Source organism: Podarcis tiliguerta, assembly GCF_965153285.1.
Source record: "Podarcis tiliguerta genome assembly, chromosome: 16".
Lineage (NCBI taxonomy): Eukaryota > Metazoa > Chordata > Lepidosauria > Squamata > Lacertidae > Podarcis > Podarcis tiliguerta.
Window position 1 is genome coordinate 2822878 of NC_139549.1, and position 23996 is coordinate 2846873.

General features: G+C 49.3%; 1 protein-coding gene across 2 annotated transcripts in view; it reads left to right on the forward strand.

Annotated features, from left to right (window-relative positions):
* LOC310666055 (semaphorin-7A-like) overlaps nt 1-23996 on the forward strand; it is a 33575-nt gene that overhangs the window by 6751 nt on the left and 2828 nt on the right. The window contains exons 2-13 of one of the 2 annotated variants that reach the window (XM_083416587.1): nt 2330-2469; nt 4275-4337; nt 5286-5381; nt 5903-6011; nt 12745-12843; nt 15116-15258; nt 17023-17201; nt 18586-18694; nt 19755-19959; nt 20830-20945; nt 21965-22137; nt 23497-23552. In XM_083416587.1, coding sequence (XP_083272713.1) covers nt 2330-2469; nt 4275-4337; nt 5286-5381; nt 5903-6011; nt 12745-12843; nt 15116-15258; nt 17023-17201; nt 18586-18694; nt 19755-19959; nt 20830-20945; nt 21965-22137; nt 23497-23552 — 1488 coding nt within the window. The remainder of the gene's footprint in view (nt 1-2329; nt 2470-4274; nt 4338-5285; nt 5382-5902; nt 6012-12744; nt 12844-15115; nt 15259-17022; nt 17202-18585; nt 18695-19754; nt 19960-20829; nt 20946-21964; nt 22138-23496; nt 23553-23996) is intronic. The other variant, XM_083416588.1, reaches the window with a different exon arrangement.

Sequence of the window (23996 nt, forward strand, 5' to 3'; positions counted from 1 at the left end):
TTTGAACCGCCGACCTTCTGATCGGCAAGTCCTAGGCTCAGTGGTTTATCCCACAGCGCCAACCCACCCCAATGTCCCTTTCCCCTATAAAAAAGCATTATTCAGAATAGCAGTTTGCACGATAAAAACCTGGTCACATTCGAAACAGTAACGGTTAATTGCAAATGTAATCAAAACTGTTCAGATTAACTAATTCAATGAACGTGTTCCGGTGATGCCAGCTTTTCGGAGTCTGGTGGTCATTTGCGCCCCTGGTGCCCCCCCCCCCACCTCTTGGCACCCCCTGGGTAATTTCACCACCCTCCAGGGGGCGCTACCACTCACTTTGGGGAACCCCTGGTTTAAACGTTGAGCAGGGCAGTTTGCTAGGGACTTGGAAAGGATGTTCTGGGTATTCCAGTGGAGAGGTTGGTCCATCAGGGTGAATGGTGCAGGGCCCCACTGGCCTCACTCTGCTCTCAGGTAGCTCCCTACCGGCCGGCCGGCTCACAACCAGTCCGGGGGGGAGGAACCATTAGGGGGCTGCGTCCTCCTCCTCATCTCCCCCAGCATTGCACTTTTCAGAAGGAGGAGGAGAGATGCAAAACTAGAATTAGTGAGTTCCTGCCTGCCATTGGCTCTCTGGCGCCACCTACTGCCAGGCTCCTTGCCTTCCGCCCAACCTGCTCCAATGGGCACCATAGATCAGGCACCGCCAAACTCGGCTCTCCAGCTGTTTTGGGACTACAACTCCCATCATCCCTAGCTAACAGGACCAGCGGTCAGGGATGATGGGAGTTGTAGTCCCAACACAGCTGGAGGGCCGAGTTTGGGAATGCCTGGAGTACTATTTTGTACATACAAGACAACGGCAAGAATCCACCAACGGCATATGAATCAATATGGCTAACCTGATCCAAAACACCCACCCCACTCAAACATGAAAATAAAATTCGCCACAGCCAATCACAAACAAACAACCACACCCTAGGGCAGGCATAGGCAAACGCGGCCCTCCAGCTGTTTTGGGACTACAACTCCCATCATCCCCAGCTAACAGGACTAGGGGTCAGGGATGATGGGAGTTGTAGTCCCAAAACAGCTGGAGGGCCGAGTTTGGGGGATGCCTACCATAGATGGATGGATAAGATATAAGATCAATCCGATATGGGGAATTTCAGGTTCAGAGCCAAGGGTGGCCCTCCAGCCCTGCTTCTCCAGCCCTGCTCATGGGGTGTAATTAAAACAGGGCAGGTTTATTTTTAATTGTATATTTTTGTAAAGAGCCCACCGCCGCTCTTGGTTTCTGTGCCGCCACCCCCTGTTCAGTGTTCTCCTCTGCCCTTTCTCTGCCTGATTTTATTTTTTAAGCCCATGTATTATGCATTAACCGCATTAATATCGCCGCCGTGGAAGCTCTCTGGACAGATGAGGCAGCAGAATGGAGCTTGTTCCATTGAACTCGAGCTTAAGTGGAAGCCGGTTCCCATTTTCTCTCTCCGAAGAGAGAAAGCAGAATCTTTTTTCCAGTCTGAGGGCCACGATCCCTTCCCGGCAGCCTATCCGGGGGCCACAGAGGGGGCGGAGCAACAAATGCAAATCTTCCCTCTGTGCAATCAGACAGCTCCTCTACACGCCTGCCCCCTTCCTCCAAGGAGACCTCAGGTCCCAGATCCATTCAGGCTCCAAACCGCCGTGCTGGTGCGGACAGGACGGCAACATTTCGAAAGACGGCTTTATCCCTTGCACGCCCAGGAGATCGCTGAGTTTCGTGGGAAAGTCTCTTCTGCAGGTCACAAAGATCTCTGAAGCCTGCTCTCTAGGAACTCCGAAACCAAATAAACAGAAATCTTATAAATCTCTGAAAATCGCTAAATAATAACATTATGACCACTCACACCTCCACCACATATGTACAGTGGTACCTCAGGTTAAGTACTTAATTCTGTTAAGAACAGTTTCAGGTTAAGAACGGACCTCCAGAACGAATTAAGTTCTTAACCCAAGGTACCACTGTAATTATAAAACCTTTAGAAGACATCTGAAAGCAGCCCTATACAGTAGTACCTCGGGTTAAGTACTTAATTCGTTCTGGAGGTCCGTTCTTAACCTGAAAGTGTTCTTAACTTGAAGCACCACTTTAGCTAATGGGGCCTCCTGCTGCCACCGCGCCGCCGGAGTACAATTTCTGTTCTCATCCTGAAGGGAAGTTCTTAACCTGAAAGCATTATTTCTGGGTTACTGGAGTCTGTAACCTGAAGCATCTGTAACCCAAGGTACCACTGTCTTGTTGTTCCTATTTCTCCACCGCATCTCCAACCATGACCAATACGACCCCCTCTCCTTTCAGATGCCCAGAGGTTCAATTTCAGTGAACATGAGAGACCGGCGGCCATGTTCCACGAGCCCGGCTCCAACCAGGTCCTCGTCGGAGGCCGGGGGAAGCTGTTGCTCTTGACGTTTACGGACTCCGAAGTCACTCCGAAAGAGGTACAGAGCTTCAGGCGGCACAGTTAATCTGTGCTGGACCTGGGGGAGGGGTTACCGAGAGGCGTGGTCAGAGTCCGGTCCTGGGTCGAGGGTCCGGAGACTGTCCACCAAGGGCGAAGCGGGGTCCAAAGCAGGAAGCCGGGCGAGGTCAGGAACTCCGGAAGAACAGGTCTGGGTGCTGGCAGAAACAGGTTTCCAACCACGTTGCTCCCACAACCTGGGACTGGCCTGACTGGCCTTTATCTTCTCTGAGGCCAGGGGCGGTCCCGGCCCACAGGTGACTCGCCTCTCCTGGCCTTAAGGTGAGCACTCCTCCTGAGAGAACCCAGTTCCCTCTGCCTCTCTGCCCTGAGCCTCTGCAGCTCAGGAGAGGCTGGAGGGTTACTGGACCCAGGGGGAGACTCACCTTCCCCTGACAGGGCTGGGAGAGGAGCAACTGCAGGCAATGGGTCCTCAATCACCTCCGGAGTCAGAGTGGATACATCTGGTGTCTGCTCCTGAGGATCCGGCACAGGTTCAGGCCCTTCAGATTCAAGGCCCTGCCCTGGCTCAGCCGGCCCTGGAGGCGGGGACTCCTGTGCAGGCTGGGATTCCTCTGGTTCAGCCTCTGAATCAGACTCCCAGGCCATCACATAATCTGCAGAACTCGCTTCCACAGGTGGAACAGATTGCCAGCAATCGGAATGGTTTTAAAAGAGGGTTACACAAATTCATGGAGCCCCTTGGTGGCTACTAGGCCTGATTGCTGGGCTCTGGAAGCAGTGATGCTTCTGAATGCCAGTTGCCGGAAAACTGCAGCTAGGGAAGAGTTGCTTTTGAGTTCGAATCCTGATTGCGGGTTTCCCTTTGGGGCAGCTGGCTGGCCACTGTGAGAACAGGGTGCTGGACTAGATGGGCCATTCCCCTGATCCAGCAAAGCTCTTATGTTCTGAGGTCAAGGCTCAGAAGAGCTTGGGTTACTAGGGAGCACGTTTCTCCCTAGGAGGTGTCCGTGGTGCTGAAACGAACAACCAGGGAAGGGATGTAGCTCAGCTGTAGAGCTCTTGCTTTGGTTGCAGAACGCCGCAGGTTCAATCCTTGGCTTCCCCAGTCAGGGCTGGGAATCTCCCTTTTCCAAAACCCTGGAGAGATGCTTCCAGTCATTGTAGACAATTATTTTTTTATTATTATTATTTATTTATTTAACCCCGCCCATCTGGCTGGGTTTCCCCAGCCACTGTGGGCGGCTTCCAAAAAAAGATTAAAAATACATGAAAACATGAGTCATTAAAAACTTCCCTAAAAAGGGCTGCCTTCAGATGTCTTCTAAACGTCAGATATTTATTTCCTTGACATCTAATGGGGAGGGAGTTCCACAGGGAGGGCGCCACCACCGAGAAGGCCCTCTGCCTGGTTCCCTGTAACTTGGCTTCTCACAGTGAGGGAACCGGCAGAAGGCCCTCGGAGCTGGACCTCAGTGTCTGGGCTGAAAGATGGAGGTGGAGATGCTCCTTCAGGTATACTGGACCGAGGCCGTTTAGGGCTTTCAAGGTCAGCACCAACACTTTGAATTGTGCTTGGAAACGTACTGAGAGCCAATGTAGGTCTTTCAGGTGTTATGTGGTCTCGGCGGCCGCCCCCAGTCTCCAGTCTGACAAAACTTCCGACTCAGTAGAAGGCAAATTCCTGGGTTCCTATCCTGATGTCCTCTTTCTCTTGAGCTGCATCCCGGGACCAACACGGGGCGAAATAGCCTCCTAGTTTTCGCAGGGGCGTAGGGTTGGCGCCTCCCAGTTTCCTCACCAGGGTCTCTCTCCTTGCTCCAGGTCCCCCTGAAGGCTGATGAGAAGGCGGAAAAGGACTGTAAAAGCAAGCCCAGAGCAGTGCGGGTAAGGAGGAAGGAGGGAGTTGTGGGGACCGGGATCGGAGGTCTACAAAATGTTTCCTAAGTAAGATGGGACTATGGTGGGGGGCGTGTCTCAACTTCCTGCCCCACTTGTGCTGCAGCGCCACCAGTGGCTGGAGGGGGTACTGCAGCGCCAGCAGGGATCACGTGGCGACGCAAGGAGCCAATAGGATCCTAGCTGGCCCTATTACGCTACCGCTACTGCTGATTCGGGTCTCAGTCTGCGCAATGCATCTTTTAGGGGCCACCCTGGCAGAACTCCCGGCCTCCATGTTTGTTGAGGACCCTTCACAGTTGTTAAGCCAACAGCTGGCACAGACCATTGTGTAAATCTCCTGGGATCAGCACCTCCACAGCCAATCTGTTTTGGGATGCATTTTGCTGTATAACCCACCCAACCCTTAGGGCTAGAAAGGCTGCATTAAATTAAATAGTTGGCGCCCCCTAGTGGCAAGGAGGGCATGGTTCATCAACTCATGCTTGCTAGAAATATATTATTTTACATACACACCTATATATATATTTATTGCACTGAAAATGTTAAATGTAAATATTTCAAGTGTGTGCATGCAAAATGCAAACTCATGTTTTCCAGCAGCATGAGGTTATCAATGGCACGGGGAGGGTGGCTTGAGGAGAAAAGGGTATTTCCCTACAACTTCCCTCCAAGAGAAACAGTGGCAATTTTTAAATTCTCAGTGGAGCACAGATCACTTTTTAACAGAGTAGAACTGTCCCCATTTCTAACAAATATACATTGCTGCTTTTATTGCGGTTTGTGTTTTTATTGTTGTTGTTTTACAAATATCGATGGATCGGTTTTATTGAAGCCACCTTGAAGGATGCCATGGAAGCGTGGGTCATAAATGTTACAATAAATCAATACGCTTCTGTGTTTTTCCTCTCCCCTCCCCATCACCTTTCCTCATAGGACGACTGCGATAATTTCATCCAAGTGATCGAGAAGCTGGACAACAAAATGATGGTCTGTGGAACCAATGCAGCTTCTCCCAAGTGCTGGTTTCTGGTGAGCTTGAGAAATATCAGAGTGGTGGATGGACTCTGCAGGTGTTTTGCCTATTTTCATTTCATAAAAATTACCGTATTTTTTGCTCTATAAGACGCACCAGACCACAAGACGCACCTAGTTTTTGGAGGAGGAAAACAAGAAAAAAATATTCTGAATCTCAGAAGCCAGAACAGAAAGAGGGATCGCTGCGCAGTGAAAGCAGCGATCCCTCTTGCTGTTCTGGCTTCTGGGATAGCTGCACAGCCTACATTTGCTCCATAAGACACACACACATTTCCCCTTACTTTTTAGGAGGGAAAATGTGAGTCTTATAGAGCAAAAAATACGGTATATGTTGTTTGATTGGAGGTGGGGAAATCTACCCTCAGAGCAGTTTAAAAAAGAATAAAGCAATGAAATTATCTGTAAAAACAATTTTAAAAAACGTGGCAGGAAGTCGCATGAAAATCGAGAGGCCGCGAGTTCAGTTGATATATCAAAATGCATTCATTTTTCTTTTTTTGTCTCTTTACTCCAAGGTCAACACCACGACCTTCCAAACGGACAAGCAAGGCCGGAATATCACCGCTTCAGGGGAAAACATCTCACCAGCATCACCATCTCAAAATGCTGTGGTCATCACTGTAGGTATGGAGTAAGGAAAGACTGGCTGGTTTTGTTCTACTCAGATTTTGGGTTTCAAATTTTCTGCTTTGCCTCAAGCGGCAAAATCTCCTGGTTCACAAAGGCAGGGCAGGATTTAGGTTTGATGAGGCCCTAAGCTCCTGAAGGTAATGGGGCCCTTTATATGTCCAGCTGTCCTTTGTCAACAACAAATTGTCACTGTTTTTTGTGTTGAATATATGCTACAGTCATACCTCGGGTTGAAGTAGCTTTGGGATAAGTATTTTCAGGTTGCGCGCTGCGGCGACCTGGAAGTAACGGAGCGCGTTACTTCAAGGTTTCGCCGCTTGCGCATGCGCAGACGGTCAATCGCGACCTGTGCACGCGCAGATGCGGGCTGCATTCGCTTCTGGATGTGAATAGGGCTCCCGTTCACATCCAGAGGTACCACTGCATATGGTAAGTGATGGACCTAATAGGTATCTGTCAGGGAACTGCCATCGGCAGGACAGGAGGTGCCAAGGCTCTCTGAGGTAGAGAGAGACTTGACACCTGAAGAGGGAACCAGTAGGGGGCGAACAGGAACGTCAAGGGAAGGAGAGTCGGAGGAATGGCTCAGAGATGCTTCCAGTGAAAACAGTGGGGAAGTCTCAGGACCTCCTATAGGAACACCCGTTCCTCGGCGGAAACTGTCACGCAGAGAGTCCAGAAGACGTGTTTCCGTTAAGGAGCTTTTATGTTGGAAACGTTTCCGAAAGCAGCCACTTTCGGATTCTGCTAGCGACTGACACAGCCATGCTGGAGGGGCTCCGTCACAGGCAGAGGTTTGAGAAGCTGTTCAAACTCTGAGGGATTGCAATTTACACACAAGCAGCTCTTCATCCCATCACAGCAATCCGAAAGTCATCGACAGCTAGCTTGTGCCAGGGAGAGGCATCATGAGCGAACCAGCAGGAACCGGAGGGGCAGCTGGAGGAGGTCCAAGCCTGGAGGAAAGGTATAGGACGTTGGAAATCCAGCTTGCCTTGCAGACGGCGAGGCTGGAAGAAAGGAGGGCTCAGGATGCAGAGAGGGGGAGGGAGAAAGCCACCCCACTCAACAGAAAGATGCCAGGATTGGTGCAGAAATTTGGGGGGGACCCCAGGAACTACCATGCCTTTAGGACAGAGATGCAATATGCTCTCAATCTGCAATTCGATGACTTCCCTGATGAGGAATCGCGAGTGGCTTTTGTAATTAGCCACCTCGAATCGGGCGAAGGACTGGGTTAGACCCTTGATGGCAGCAAATAATGAGATCCTAAAGGACGCGATGAAGTTTTTTCGTGCCATGGACCTGATGTTTTCCAGTGACATTGAGCAGGGAGGGGTGCGAAGGCAGTTAATGGCTTGCAAACAGGGAAACCGGACTGTCCGTGAGTACTGGACTGAGTTCACTATGTTGATTCATCGATTGGGGTGGGACTTGGCTTCTGAGCCCATTCAAATGCTTTTCGAAGAGGGTCTGTCTTCGTCCTTGAAAGATGAACTTTCCCGGAACCCCAGAGCAGAGTCTATGGACCAGCTGACTAAAGCCGCGCTAGCCATTGGAGCGCGCCAGGAAGCGAGGGCTTTGGAGAAGCGGGAGGGGAAAGGAGAACGTTGGAGGGAGCTCCGCATTCCAGACATTCCAGAGCAGCCTTTCCCGCCGGCAGAGCCGATGGAAGTGGGAACAGCGCGTGCGCACACAGTTTCAAACATCGGTGAAGGGCGGAAGAAAGAGGGAAAGGGCGGGAAAAAATGCTATCTCTGCCAACAGCCAGGACACTTTGCCAGAGTCTGTCCACGGAGAAAGGAATGGCAAGGCATGGCAGGAGCTGTTGGGGGAGAGGAGGAGGAAAGCACAGAGCAAGTAAAAGCCAACGCCTGGCTGCCGTCGGGGCACAGCAGCCAGGCTCAAAAGCAGTGAGAGTGCCCGCACCAGAACCTCCCAGGCCTGCTCTAGTGATAGAGGTGTTGCTAGAGCTGCCAAATGGACACCCCCTACAGATCAAGGCCCTGCTGGATTCAGGCAGCTCCTGTAATTTCATGAGTAAGGAGTTCGCAGCTGAGCACCAGATACAAACCCTCCCCTTAAGTAAACCCCTGCAGGTAACCACGATTGACGGCAGAGAGCTGTTGGGAGGAGAAGTGAACCAACAGACAGTTCCCATGATAATGAGGGTGGCAAGACACACCGAGAGGATAGCGTTTAATGTGGCCACATTGGGAGGAGCTCCCATTATTTTGGGGATGAGCTGGCTGGCACTTCACGATCCTCTAGTGGGATGGCACCAGAGGGTGGTCTCCTTTGGGTCGGCGCATTGCCTGGAACACTGCAAGCAGGGGAAGGATCCAGGGGGAGCCAAGATCACCTTAGCTGGGATGGAGGTAATGAAGCAAGGGGAGGTGCCTCCGCAATATGCAGATCTGAGCAACGTATTCAGCGAAAGAGAAGCGGACAAACTGCCGCCGCATAGACCCTTTGACTGTCAAATCAACCTACTCCCGGGGGCTCAACTCCCAGTGGGCAAGCTGTACGCCATGTCAGACAGGGAGATGCAGGAGCTGAGGGAGTTCATTGACAAAAACCTGAAGAGGGGTTTCATCAGAGAGTCCCGAGCGGTGGGGGGCAGCCCAGTGTTTTTTGTGGACAAAAAAAACACAGATAAGCCGAGACTTGTAGTGGATTTCAGGGCCCTAAACGCCGTGTCGGAACCCCTGGCCTTTCCTATGCCCCGAATTGATGACATTCTGACCAGGGTGAGGAAGGGGAAGATTTTTACAAAACTGGACCTGCGGGGGGCGTATAATCTGATACGAATAAGGAAGGGGGATGAATGGAAGACCACCATGTTCACCCCTTTGGGAGCATTTGAATACCTCGTAATGCCCTTCGGTCTCCAAGCCGGCTCCGCATGTTTTCAAGCGTTCATCAACCACGTCCTGGGGCCGTTGCTCTACAAGAATTGTGTGGCCTTTTTGGATGACGTGTTGGTGTATTCGGAAAATGAAGAGCAGCATGTGAGGGACGTGAGAGAAGTGTTGGGCCGGCTGCAAGCCAATCAGCTGTGGGTGAAACTGGAGAAGTGCCAGTTTCATGCCAAGGAGGTGGAATTCCTGGGGTACCGCCTGTCAGACCAAGGATTGGCCATGGATCCAGGCAAGGTCCAGGCGGTGCTGGAATGGAAGACACCGAAAACCAAGAAGGATGTGCAAAGATTCCTGGGGTTTGGGAACTTTTATCGGAAGTTCATCAAGAATTTTGCACACTTGACGGCGCCCATCACCGACTGCCTCAGTAGCAAGAAGAAATTTGTTTGGACGGCGGAGGCGGAGAGAGCTTTTGAAGAACTGAAAAGGGCTTTCGCTTCGGAAGAACAACTTCTGCATGTGGACCTACAGAAGCCCATGAGGGTGGAGACAGACGCGTCAGACAGAGCGGTGGGGGCTGTGCTTCTTCAGCCGGGAAGAAATACGTCGGAGTGGAGACCGTGTGCCTTTTTCTCGAGGAAGCTGAATAAGTCCGAGCGGAACTACACGGTGTATGACAGGGAACTACTTGCCATTCACGAAGCGTTCCGGAGGTGGAGACATTTATTGATTGGGGCACAACACAAGGTGCAAGTGTGCACCGACCACAAGAATTTGGAGTATTGGAGAACAGCTCGAGTACTCAACCAACGGCAAGTGAGATGGGCACAGGAATTTTCCAAATTCCACTTTGAGATTTGTTATGTACCAGGCCCAGAGAACGTCAGGGCGGACGCTCTCTCACGCAAACCAGAGTACTTGGAAGGGGAGGGAGCAAGCGAAGAAAGACATGTCATTCCTGAGGACCGCTGGGTGTGTGGGGCGGCGCTGGTGGGGAGACGAGAGCTGGTAGAAGAAACGGAAACTGACGAATATGCCCAAAATAAGCTCAGAGGCCTCAGGGGAGAGGGTGAGAGCCCGGAGGGTTTTGAAGAAAGAAATGGGGCATTGTATTACAAAGGGGCACTGTATATACCAGAAGGTGAATTGAGAGGGAGGGTACTCAAGCAGTTGCATGATAGTCCCACGGCGGGACATTTTGGACAACACAAGACCATGTGGATGGTCACCAGGGAGTTTTGGTGGCCCAAGGTGAGGGAAGATGTAAAGGAGTATGTAAGAGGGTGTGACCAATGCCAGAGGGCCAAGGGGGAAAGAAGGGCGCCGGCAGGGTTATTGGAACCACTACCCACGCCAGAACGGCCTTGGGAGGCGGTATCAATAGATTTTATGACGGATCTGCCCAAATCCAAAGGGAAGACGGCCATCATGGTAGTAGTGGACCTGTTAACTAAGATGTGCCACTTTGTAGCATGTTCACATGCAGCCACAGCGGAAGAAACAGCGAAGTTGTTTGTAGAACACGTCTTCCGGCTGCATGGCGCCCCCTTGAGGGTTGTCTCGGACCGCGGGAAACAATTTACTTCCAGGTTCTGGAGGAAGCTCATGAGCTTGCTGCACGTGGAAGTCAATTTTTCGACGGCCCGGCATCCTGAAACCAACGGGCAGGCGGAAAGAGCAAATGGCATCCTCCAACAATATCTGAGGTGCTATGTCAATGACAGAGGGAATGATTGGGTCGAAAAGCTGGCGCTGGCAGAATTTGCCTACAACAATGTGGAGCATGTGTCCACAGGGATGAGCCCCTTTTTGGCCAATTACGGGTGTCACCCCAGGGCATTCCCGGGGGAGGGGGGCGAGAGATGGAGCGTCCCAGCGGCCGAACATTTTGTAGAAGAGATGGAAGCGATCCATCGTCAGCTTCAGCTCAACTTAGAAAGGGCCAAGGCTCAATATAAGAAGCAGGCAGACAAGAACAGGAGGGAAGGTGAAACCATAAGGGTGGGGGATCAGGTGTGGTTGTCCACCCAAGGGTTGCCGTTCAAAGGGGGTTGTAAGAAATTAAGACCCAAGAGATTGGGACCCTTTGAGGTCATTCAGCAGGTCAACCCAGTGGCTTTCAAACTCCGGTTACCCAACCACATGAAATTGCATCCAGTGTTCCACAGGTCATTACTGTCACCGTACAAGGGGGGAGGTGAAGAGGAGCACACCAGGGGACCGGTCTTGGAAGAGAGGGAAAGCAGTAACCATGTAGCGGAAATCCTCGATTCCAGGTGGAAGGGCAATCAGGTGGAGTATTTAGTGGCGTGGGAAGGGGAACCGGAGTCAGAAAACACCTGGGTGACTGCAGAGGAGGTCAATGACGAGGTTTTAACAGAAACGTTCCACCAAAGATTCCCGCGGAAACCACAGCCGGTAGCAAGGTTTAGAAGGGAGTATTTCGGCACCACAGACGAGGAAGAGGAACTGGAAGGATTCGCGGAGTCGGAGTTGGAAGAAGGAACGGACTCAGATGACGAGGAGTACCGAGAGACTAGGAACCACAACGAGTGGAGAAAGGTGTTCGAAACTTCAGACGATGAGGAAGGTTCTTTCCGGGGTTTTACCTCCTCACAACCCGTAGGGGAGGAGACGGGAGGGGGTGAAGGGGGCTCTGGAGGGGAGGTGGATGTCAGGGAACTGCCATCGGCAGGACAGGAGGTGCCAAGGCTCTCTGAGGTAGAGAGAGACTTGACACCTGAAGAGGGAACCAGTAGGGGGCGAACAGGAACGTCAAGGGAAGGAGAGTCGGAGGAATGGCTCAGAGATGCTTCCAGTGAAAACAGTGGGGAAGTCTCAGGACCTCCTATAGGAACACCCGTTCCTCGGCGGAAACTGTCACGCAGAGAGTCCAGAAGACGTGTTTCCGTTAAGGAGCTTTTATGTTGGAAACGTTTCCGAAAGCAGCCACTTTCGGATTCTGCTAGCGACTGACGCAGCCATGCTGGAGGGGCTCCGTCACAGGCAGAGGTTTGAGAAGCTGTTCAAACTCTGAGGGATTGCAATTTACACACAAGCAGCTCTTCATCCCATCACAGTATCTAAAGCCCATTTGCACATGTTGTCGTGCAACCAGTCCATGCAGAATGTAGGCACCCTATATATAGAAAGGAGCAAACCAGTGATATGTTAGGGAGCAGGCTAGCAGGCGGGGCCCGTGACTTACATCATAGGAACCTACACAACACAAAACACTGTTGCTGTATGTAGGTTTTATTTTATTTGCTTTTTACCTTATATTTTGGAAATTTACATCCAGGTGGTTTTTTTCCTTTAAATTTTTTGGGGGGCCCCAAGAAGAGAAGAAGAAGAGTTTGGATTTGATATCCCGCTTTATCACTACCTGAAGGAGTCTCAAAGTGGCTAACATTCTCCTTTCCCTTCCTCCCTGACAACAAACACTGTGTGAGGTGAGTGGGGCTGAGAGACTTCAGAGAAGTGTGACTGGCCCAAGGTCACCCAGCAGCTGCAGGTGGAGGAGCGGAGACGCGAACCCGGTTCCCCAGATTAGGAGACTACCGCTCTTAACCACTACACCACGCAGGCTCCCAAGAGAGTGGGGCCCTAAGCTATAGCTTGTTTAGTTTATACATAAATCCGGCACTGTACAAAGGGCTCTTGTCCGTCCCAGTAATTCTTCATGGAGTCAGTTGCACTGATGTAAAATTCTAGTCCACATGATGGAAGAAATATGTAAGTGTATAAGTGTGATCACAGGCATCAGCTGTCAGGAAGAAGGCAAGTCTATGTTTCGGCTCTCATAATTTCGAAGTCTGCAATGGGCGACTCACATTTTTTTCTTCCCCGGCATGTTCCAATTTCAGAAGACACCCTTTATTCTGCATTGTCTGGAGAAAAAAGCAGCATCCATAGAAGCTATGGGAAGAAAAAAGGACTGAAGACAGAAAACAGCTGGCTGCCCCGTAAGAAACTCTCTCCCTCTTCCATCCCTTTGTATATGTCTTAAAAGTCCTGGTTTTTATTTATATTTTGGTTGGTTTGGGATCAACCAGGGGCAGCTTACAGACCCTGCATTTAAGGCATGTGACTTCCCCCAAAGAATTCTGGGAATTGTAGTATGCTAAGGGTGCTGGGAAGCATAGCTCTGTGAGGGGCAAACTATAGTTCTCACAACTCTTCTGCACAGGAGAAGCCATGTGCTTCAAATGGCTTGTTTTTGAACAGTTGCTTTCACTGGCATTTTTAGGAATATTTTAGATAAGCGGCTCGGAGGTTTCGGGTCATTGGGCAGTATGGAAAACCCGTGAAATAAATACATTAAAATAAATAGAACATCGTCTGCAAGTAACAAAGGCTCGGAGTGGATAAGGAAAACACCATTGGGGTCTCTGGCCTTTTGCAATTCTGAGGAAGTGCTGCGAGTGCAAAACACAAAATGGTTGCCGTGGAGTCTCGACGTAGCACAAAACGGCTGCCCTGTTTAAGAGGGCAGGAAATGGGCATGGCCACAAAATGGCACCCATCAACCACCCTGTAATAAACAAAAATCTGCCCTTATTCCCTTATGGGGAACACAAGAGCCCTTATAGAGTCCTTTGCAGGTTCTCCATCGGTCGGAGAAAAGAACAGAGGCCAACCAGAAAATATTGAGAAGCAAAGCAGCTAGTAAGCCTGATCTTTATTGATCTGTTGCAACAGGGTGCTCCCCTCTCACGCAGGAGAAGGAGGAGGACCCAGAACAAAGGTGTGCCAGCCCTTATATAGACATTTTAAATTGCCCGCACTGGAGCTCAAGACCACCCCCTCCACCAGAAACATCATACATACATCACAGAAAGGGCGGTCTACAACAGAAATCTGAGTGTGTTGTTTACCTCCTGTCTGGCAGGCTACCTGTTAATGGTCACTTGATTGGATACCCTGGGGAGCCTGGCCTGTCTTTTGTAATGATAAATACTTAGTTCCTGAGCCAGGTCATAGGCTCACCCTATTCATACACAGACAAACCCTTCAGACAGGATTTGTGAAGGAAAAGACAATGGGGAGGTTTTTCCATTTGCCTTCGACCTTGCAGAGAAAACATTTGGTCAGTTTGGGAATCAAAATGGTTTCAGGGCTCTTTTCCTGTGCTGCTTCAGACATGTGGTTTATATATTTATGTACATGTTTGCTTGGTACATTTATGAACATTTCTTATATATATATATAAGACCTTAATTTTTTTATTTCAGCCCCATCAATGGGGGAAAGGCACCCACATCAGCCATCGGCCGTAATTGCTCATAAAGCTAATGTCTTTGCAGCTCTCCTCTGAAATGCTTCTTCCCCCGCCATTTTGAGAGCCACATTTGTTTGCAGGTAGCCTGCCCTGGTCCACAGGCCCAAGGACAAACATGGATGGTGCCACCCTTTTCCCATCTCTCTGTCTCTCTTCCTAACACCTCCTTTTTGCTAGTCTGTTCCTTCCTGTCCCACTGGCTCTTAGGGCAAGTACAGTGGTACCTTGGTTTACAACCATAATCCATTCCGGAGGTCCATTTGTAAACCAAAACAGGTTGTAACTGTTAAGTTGTGGGTGAACATATCAGACGACACAGCAATTCTAAAACAGCTCTTGTTTATTCACAGGCCAGAACAGAACTGAACTGAAGGGTTCAGCCAGCCTGCTTATATAGAGCTCCACTACAAAGCAACAGTAACCACTTCCTATAACTATCCAATCGCCGAATGTCACTTTCAATCCCTTATTTGCATATGTGGACCTGAACTATCTACAGTATCCCCCTGCTGGCCCAGGGTGAGAACTTCAGTACATAACCGTAACCCAAGGCGCGCTTTCGCCAATGGGGCCTCCAAAAAAAATTGTTCATAATCCCAAAAAAAAGGGTTGTAATCCCAAAAAAATTGCAAACCGGGAAATGTACTTCCGGGTTTGACGTGTTTGTAATCCAAAACATATGCAAACCAAGACGTATGCAAACCAAGGTACCACTGTAGTGATTGCTCTTGCTTATGAACGGAGAGCTTGCAGAGGACTTTTGGAATCTGGTTAGATACATGGTCAACAGGAATAATCGCTCGCAATACATGGCTGCCCATCAGCTGTTGACTGCAATAATGGGGCCTCCATGTGTAGATCCAGTCTATCCCTTGAGAAGGGCTCCTCTCGTGTGTGTTTTTCCGAGCACAGGTCCTAAATACCAGCCGTACCATTTCAATTCTCTCCCGCCCCAGCAGGTGCGGAGTTTGTTGGCGCCGCCCTGCTGGCGGAGAAAGACCAGAGCAAAGATGAAATCTTCTTCTTCTACAATGAGGTCAACCAGTCGGCCGGGCTGGACGAGGAGCCTTACAAAGCTGGGCTCGGGCGTGTCTGCAAGGTTAGAGCAAGGCAGTGACATCTGGGAAGAGGTTTCCACCTGGAGGGATGGGGCGCGGACCAGTTACATGGCCCGTGGGCAGGGGCTAGGGGGGGCTGTAGTCCCAGCAGCACCCGGAAGGCCACTTAGACACCACTTAGACAAGCGCCGGGAGCAGGTCAGTAATAACTCACGGTGTTGGTAAAGCTCTTTATTCAAAGAGACAAGACAGCTCAGGAAGCCAGGCCTAGTGAGCACAGCAACTTGTCACAGTAGAACTTGCCTCATGAGGCAGTTGCAAGGACTAAAGGTCCCTAAAAGGTAAAGGTAATGGACCCCTGACAGTAAAGTAACGTTGCGGACGACTCTGGGGTTGCGGCGCTCATCTCGTTTTACTGGCCGAGGGAGCCGGCGTTTGTCTGCAGTTTTTCCGGGTCATGTGGCCAGCATGACTAAGCCGCTTCTGGCGAACCAGAGCAGTGCACGGAAATGCCGTTTACCTTCCCGCCAGAGCGGTACCTATTTATTTACTTGCACTTTGACATGCTTTCGAACTGCTAGGTTGGCAGGAGCTGGGACAGAGCAACGGGAGCTCACCCCGTCGCGGGGATTCGAACCGCCGACCTTTCGATCAGCAAGCCCTAGGCTCAGTGGTTTAGACCACAGCGCCACCCAACTAAAGATCCCTGCCTTCCCACAATTGCATAAGTTTGTTCCTACCCCTGGGTCCTTCCCAAGCAATCTGAGACTTCCTTGCCTTGTCTGTCTCTGCTCCACCCTCTTCATCCCTCTTCTGGGAGAACTGGTCACAACAGAAGAGGGAGAGTCCTTGGCATACCCTCCAAACATTTCTCCGATGAAAATGGAGACATTCTATTCCGTACCCTTCAGCATTTCTCTGGTGAAAATAGGGACATCCTCTTCCATACCCTCCAGCATTTTTCTGATGAAAATGGGGACAGTCTTTTCCATACTCTCCAACATTTCTCTGATGAAAACAGGGAACCAAACAGAGGGTCTTCTCGGTGGTGGCGCCCGCCCTGTGGAACGCCCTCCCATCAGATGTCAAGGAAATAAGCAGCTAGCCTATTTTTAAAAGACATCTGAAGGCAGCCCTGTTTAGGGAAGTTTTTAATATCTAATGCTGTATTTTTTTTAACACTCGATTGGGAGCTGCCCAGAGTGGCTGGGGAAACTCAGCCAGGTGGGCGGGGTATAAATAAATTATTATTATTATTATTATTATTATTATTATTATTATTATTATTATTTCCTCTTCCATACCTTACAACATTTCTCCGATGAAAATAGGGATGTCCTATTCCATACCCTCCAACATTTCTCCAATGAAAATAGAGACGTCCTATTCCATAGCCTCCAACATCTCTCCAATGAAAATAGGCATTTCCTAAGGAAAAACGGGACATTACAGGATCAAATCAGAAACCAGGATTCTGTAAATCCCGGACTGTCCCTGGAAGATAGAGACACTTGGAGGGTCTTTCCTCGCTTCTTCACCAGCTGGGCTCCTCTCTGTCTCCTGGCCCCCCTCCCCTCCAGCCTCTGCTTCTGCCTCGGAGTCTGGGCTGCTCTCTGCCACAGCCTCCTCCTGCTCACCAAAGCCTGTTACCTCGTCCACCTCCTCCCAGTCTGCTCCCTGTGACCACCCGTTGTTGTTCCACCACCACTCCCTGAGCTCTGAGTCTTCTTCTCCAGCTGGTGTCCCCCTCCTCTCCTCTGAATGCATCCAGCCCGCCCATGACATCAGGTCTTCTGCCCTTCCAGGTGGACCAAGGCGGCAGGCCTGTCATGGCGGATTCCTGGAGCACCTTCCTCAAGACGAGGCTGGTGTGTGGACACCCAACCGAGCCCATGCGCTTCCACCGCCTCCAGGACGCCTTCGTCTCCAGGAAGGAGGGCGGTAAGGGCGAGACGGTGCTGTACGGCGTCTTCTCGAGTGCGTGGTGAGTTAAGGGCAGGATCCAACCCAGCTCCCATATCAAGGCCAGCCTACCTTAGTCGCATTAAGTGCACTACAGTCATACCTCATGTTACGTCCGCTTTGTGTTACTTTTTTGGGGTTACATCCCACTGCGACCCAGAAGTACTGGAAAGGGTTACTTCCAGGTTTCACCACTCACGTGTGCGCAGGTGCACAAAATGACATCACGCGCATGCACAGAAGCGTTGAATCGCAACCCGCGCGTGCACAGACGTGCCGCTGCAGGTTGCGCTCTTTTCGTGTTGCGAACGGGCCTCCAGAACGGATCCTGTTTGCAACCAGAGGAACCACTGTACAGTGGTGCCTCGCAAGACGAAAAGAATCCGTTCCGCGAGTCTTTTCGTCTTGCGGTTTTTTCATCTTGCGAAGCAAGCCCATTAGCGGATTAGCGCTATTAGCGCTATTGGCAGTTTAAGGGCTATTAACGCCTATTAAAGGCTTAAGGGATTAGCGGTTTAGCTGCTAAAAGGCTTTTAGCAGCTTAGCGCTTCAGAAAAAGGGGTTTTGGAGCAGAAAAAAAACTCAAAAATTTTCGTCATTTTTCGTCTTGCGAAGCAAGCCCATAGGGAAATTCGTCTTGCGAAGCGCCTCTGAAAACGGAAAACCCTTTCGTCTAGCGGGTTTTCCGTCTTGCGAGGCATTCGTCTTGCGGGGCACCACTGTATAAGGTTTCTACCCTCCGAGATCCTGTGCAACAGAGTTGGCAAAGTTCCCTTATAAAGCCAGGAAGACAGGTAATAAAAAAATTCAATAATACATCTAACTTGTTATAAGATGTTTGTTTCTTCAGCTTGTAAACCGCCTTGAGTATTGTAAGATAGAAAGGCGGTATACAAATTAAAAATGATGATGATGAAGATGATGATGATAAAGGCAAGGGCATGCAAAACCTAAACATATTGAATGATAACACCCAATCTAAAATCATGACATCCATATTTCTGTAGCCAGCATGGGGGATATACCTGTACTTCTGAAACTAAACTATACGGAATAAAATACCACCACAACTGGGTAAGAATGGCCTGAATCTTCCTGTCCTTTAGAGACCCATAATTCGTGTGCTACTTTTTCCTGAAATAAATAAATTCCAGATTTCTTTTAATGCCACAATAATTGAGTCTGATTTTTTAATGCCATTTCCACTGTTGTGCTTCAGCCAGCAGCATCGATGTCAGAAGCTGCTTTCGACAAAATGTCTTTGTCGTATCCATCCAATACTCTGTGCTAGGAGTATTCACTGCAGAGAAAAGCCGATTTTGCGTTTGTGATTTTGTGCTTCCTGGAATGGTCAGTCGGCTGTAAGACTGACATCACACCAGTGTTTTTGGTTTTCCCCCCTTTAGGGGTTCATCTGCTGTCTGTTCTTACTCGATGAACCGGATCAGCAACGTTTTCAAGACTTCGAAGTTCAAAGGGGTCACCAGCCCCATCCCTGTGCCCAGACCCGGCATGGTAAGGTCATTACTGGCCCTCTGGGTTTTTTTAAAAAGCAGGAACCTTACTAAACATCTTCCAAGGCTATAATGTCCACTTGCACCACAAAGAACTCATAACCCACATGTTAAGTTGTGGGTGAACATATCAGACGACACAGCGATTCTTCAGACAGCTCTTGTTTATTCACAGGCCAGAACAGAACTGAACTGAAGGTTCAGCCAGCCTGCTTATATAGAGCTCCACTACAAAGCAATAGTAGCCACTTTCTGTAACTATCCAATCACTGAACGTCACTTTCAATCCCTTATTTGCATATGTGGACCTGAGTGAAAACTATCTACCGTATCCCCCTGCTGGCCCAGGGTGAGAACTTCAGTACATAACACCACCTACTTTCAGCAGCCAGAAGCATCATAGCCAGACACTGGAGAGACCTGTCAGGAGTAAGCATGGACCAATGGTACCAAATAGTATGGGAAACAGCCTTACCAGAAAAATTAACCGATAAACTGAAACTGACACGGGGACAAATAGAAGAAGACGCCTTCACCCCGGTATGGCTCCCTTTTATCACATACACAGCCCAACAGGACAATGACAATAATCCACCAACAGCATATGAATCAATATGGCTAACCTGATCCAAAACACCCACCCACCCCACTCACACATGAAAACAAAGACCATCACAGCCAACCCCAAATGAATAACCACACCCTAGGCCAACCCCAACCTCTCTCACCACCAAAGGAACACAAGTGAACAGCACAAGCAACGCTGACACCAAACCCTACATATAGTAAGGATAATAGAAACATCGCCACCTGACCCCACCCATCTTTCCCCCTTTTCTTCCTAAAGTCTCAACAAATGAAACTGATTTGTAAAAAATGTTACATGGGGGGGGGGAATACGAGAGAGGGACATTGCACACACTTTTGTAAATCAAGAAAATCTTTAATAAAGATAAACAACCCAAAAGCAGGAATCTTTATTTATTTCTTTGTACAAAATGTTCATTTCTCCTACACACGCGCTGACTTATCCCCGTCTACCTTTCTCTCCTCCTGCTCAGTGTGTGCCACCAGATGGTCACCCTCCGTTGCCCAAATCTACCCTGACCTTCATTAAGGACCACCCCGAAATCGACTCGGTCATCTACCCAGATGAAGAGCACCCCCTCTACATCCTCCAGAACAACGACACGTACACCCAGGTGGTGGTGGATAGCGTGCAGGATGCTGCCGGCATCTCCCGCGATGTCCTCTACCTGGGAACAGGTGAGCTTGACATGGCTGGCAGACCCTTTTGGCACCACACTCTTGCTCTGTGGAACTGCTTGTCCGTGGGGATCATCGTGCTATAAGGGATAAAACTTATCCCTTTCCCTTATGGGGTATTGTAAAAAAAAATACTGCTCTTTTTTCCCTTATGGGGTATCCGAGAGCCCGTATAGAGTCCTTACGTAGGTTCCCTATTGGTAGGAGAAAATAACAGAGGCCAACCAGAGAACATCGAGAAGCAAAGCAGCTAGTAAGCTTGATCTTTATTGATCTGTTGCAACAGGGTCCTCACTCACCACACGAAGGAAAGAGGAGGAACCCAGAATAAAAGTGTGCCTGCCCTTATACAGTGATACCTCGGGTTACATACGCTTCAGGTTACATACGCTTCAGGTTACAGACTCCGCTAACCCAGAAATAGTACCTCGGGTTAAGAACTTTGCTTCAGGATGAGAACAGAAATTGTGCTCCGGTGGCATGGCGGCAGCAGGAGGCCCCATTAGCTAAAGTGGTGCTTCAGGTTAAGAACAGTTTCAGGTTAAGAACGGACCTCCGGAACGAATTAAGTACTTAACCTGAGGTACCACTGTACAGTATTGCAGTGCTTTAAATGCACAGAGTGAATGTGGTCTAATGCTGAGGAAGAGGAAACCGACAACTCTCAGTGGCGCAGCGCCTGATGTGCTAAGGTCCCAAATACAATCCCTGGCATTTCCAGGTAAGGCAGGGAGAAATTCCTGCCAGGAAACTGCAGAGGGCCACACTGCTGGTCAATGTGTACAGGAGTGAGGTAGATGGAACAATGATCTGACTCGATATTTAAGGCAGCTTCCTATGAACACAACTCTCCTTCTCTCGGTGCTGCAGCAAAAGGGAAGATCCACAAGGTGCTGAGAAGCAAAGACCAGACGGTGATTGTTGCCGAGCTGAGTCCCTTCAAGAAGGAAGCCCCTGTCTCTTCGATGATCTTGGACGACGATTTGGTAAGAGTGCAGATAAGTGGCACAGTTGGGCAAGTGCAAGAATGTTTTCTCCCCTCCTTACTCCCCAAAACTAAAAGAACAGCCAGGCAGGGTTGCTTTTTCAAAAAAAAGAAAAATTTAAAAATCCCTATCTCAGTGATCCATCTTAGTTTCCCAAACTAGGGGGGGCATCTTACGGTCCTCTCTTCCTTGCAGTGGGTGGGGTCCCCTTCAGGCAGCTCTTTTTCCTTTCTTTCTCCTGCCCTTGGCAGGTTAGGCTGGCCTCAACTAGAGCCAGGGCCTTTTCGGTCATGGCCCCAATCTGGTGGAACGCTCTGTCACAAGAGACTAGGGCCCTGCGGGACTTGACATCTTTCCGCAGGGCCTGCAAGACGGAGCTGTTCTGCCAGGCCTTTGGTCGGGTTTCAGTCTGACTCCCTCTCCCCTTTCATAAGAACTTACATGAAAGTGGCCTCCCAATTTTTCTCACAGGCCCATATAAGTTCAGTTGGGCCTGGTGAGCATTTAAGGTCCCCAACCCTAATCTGCGGGTTGCCATCTGATTGGATTTTATTCTGATCCTGATCTGATTTGAGGATGTACCGTATTTTTCGCTCTATAAGATGCACCAGGCCACAAGACGCACCTAGTTTTTGGAGGAGGAAAACAAGAAAAAAATATATTCTGAATCTCAGAAGCCAGAACAGCAAGAGGGATCGCTGCGCAGTGAAAGCAGCAATCCCTCTTCCTGTTCTGGCTTCTGTCATAGCTGCTCAGCCTGCATTTGCTCCATAAGACGCACAAACATTTCCCCTTACTTTTTAGGAGGGAAAAAGTGAGTCTTATAGAGCAAAAAATATGGTATTTTAATTGATTGTCTGATTTTATGTTAATGTGTTATACATTTGATGTTAGCCGCTCTGAGCCCGGCTTCGGCTGGGGAGGGCGGGATATAAATAAAATTTATTATTTTTATTTTTATTATTATTATTATTTTTATTATTATTATTATTATTATTAATCCATCTTCTCTCCGGCAGGGCCACCTGTACGCCAGCACCGAGTTCGAGGTGGTGCGCCTGCTGTTGGCTGACTGCGACCAGTACAAAGAAAACTGCTGGAAGTGTATCTTGGCCCGTGACCCCTATTGTGGCTGGGACGGGGAACAGAAGACCTGCTCCATTGTCTCCCAGGACACTAACTCCACTGGCAGGTCTGGCCCAGAATCAAAAGGGGAAAGGAAATTTGGGGTGGCTGATCCTGATAAATCGACTTTCCAAAGTACCTCCTCCCCATCGTCCGCATGTTGCTTCAGTCTAATTGCTGCATTTTCCTGTGATGTTGTATACAATTGGACGCGGGTGGCGCTGTGGGTTAAACCACAGAGCCTAGGGCTTGCCGATCGGAAGGTCAGCGGTTCGAATCCCCGCCACAGGGTGAGCTCCTGTTGCTCGGTCCCTGCTCCTGCCAACCTAGCAGTTCGAAAGCACACCAGTGCAAGTAGATAAATAGATACTGCTCCGGCGGGAAGGTAAACGGCGTTTCCGTGCGCTGCTCTGGTTCGCCAGAAGCGACTTAGTCCTGCTGGCCACATGACCCGGAAGCTGTACGCCAGCTCCCTTGGCCAATAAAGCAAGATGAGTGCTGCAACCCCAGAGTCGGCCACGACTGGACCTAATGGTCAGGGGTCCCTTTACCTTTACCTTACCTGTATCCAATTAAGTGATACTCAAAGTTGATCTATTGAAACTGATGGCCCCTCCAGACTAGTGGAAGGTGGGGAGGGTGTTTGCAAGGGTGTTTGGCAAAATTGCATCCCAAAAACGTGTACATTAGGAAGAATTTGCACTGAAACCCTCCTAAATTTTCATGAGGACTTTTTTAAAGAAAAGCACAAGCTGATATGGAAATGTGGAGAGCTGAACTTCAGCGTGGAAAAGGGAGATATGAAAACAAAATTGACATATTTATCCATTCCAACTGCTGGTCCATTTGCACCTCTGAGTACCTGGTGCTTGGGACTAAGGAAACCCCAAAACACAAGGGTGGAGCTGTCGCCTTCACGTGCTGCTTTTATACTTATTTGAAACATCTCTTTGGCCACTGTGGGGAACAGGATAATAGAAATCATAGGATTGTAGAGTTGGGGTGGATCTACACACAGAAAAAACCCGCTATAAATACGTCAGAAATTAAACCAGTATAACAAAAGGAGGGGAAACGCTATGTTAGATATATATATATATATATTTGCTCTCCAGCACCATCAGGGCTAGATCTAAACACATCAAAGAACTGTTTTAGTTAAACGCATTGCAAACTTTGTATGAGAAATCAGGTTGGCAAAAACAGGACTCCACAGCGCCATCTGGCGTCTCAGTGTTAGAATGCATAAACAAAACATATAAAACGTCTTTTCTTTGCCAATGTAGCTGAGTCCCTAGTCTTGCATGTTTATGATGCATTCAAAGCGTTGTTTTTTGACTAACGTAGCTGAGTCCCTGGGACCCAGTCCAACCCATTGGTTTGTTCCGGCTGGGCTCTTCTTACACCCGTATGTTTCCTTCAACAGCTTGCTTCAGAACCTAGATTCATCGAGTACCGCTTCCATGTGTGAAAACGCTGAAGGTAAGACGATGCAGCATAGAAACCTTTTAGCCCTGTGGATGCAAACGGCTGGGTTGGGTTGTCTTTAAGGGTCACAGATGATGGGGAAACGAAAAGCCTGGGTTTCTTTTTACTTGAGGCTTCTTCGAACCCTCATCTCCCTGAACCCTCAGATAATTCCAGCACAGGTTTGATTGGGCCAAGTACTGAAACAATTAACTACCAAAGACTTTTGTCTGCTGCTGATTCCAAAGGGCAGGACTAGACCTAGGCTGTATTCAGAGGGGGAGAATATTGCATTAGTTTTCCTGATTATAATGCTAGTGCTTGTGTCCCGTTTTCTAATGTTCCTTGCGCAGAGCATTCAGTGCAAGGTGTTGGACTAAATTACCCTTCAGGTTTCTTTCAACTCTGCAGCTCTGTGATTCTACACAGTACCTGTTGCGTTATGGAACCGTGGCTTAC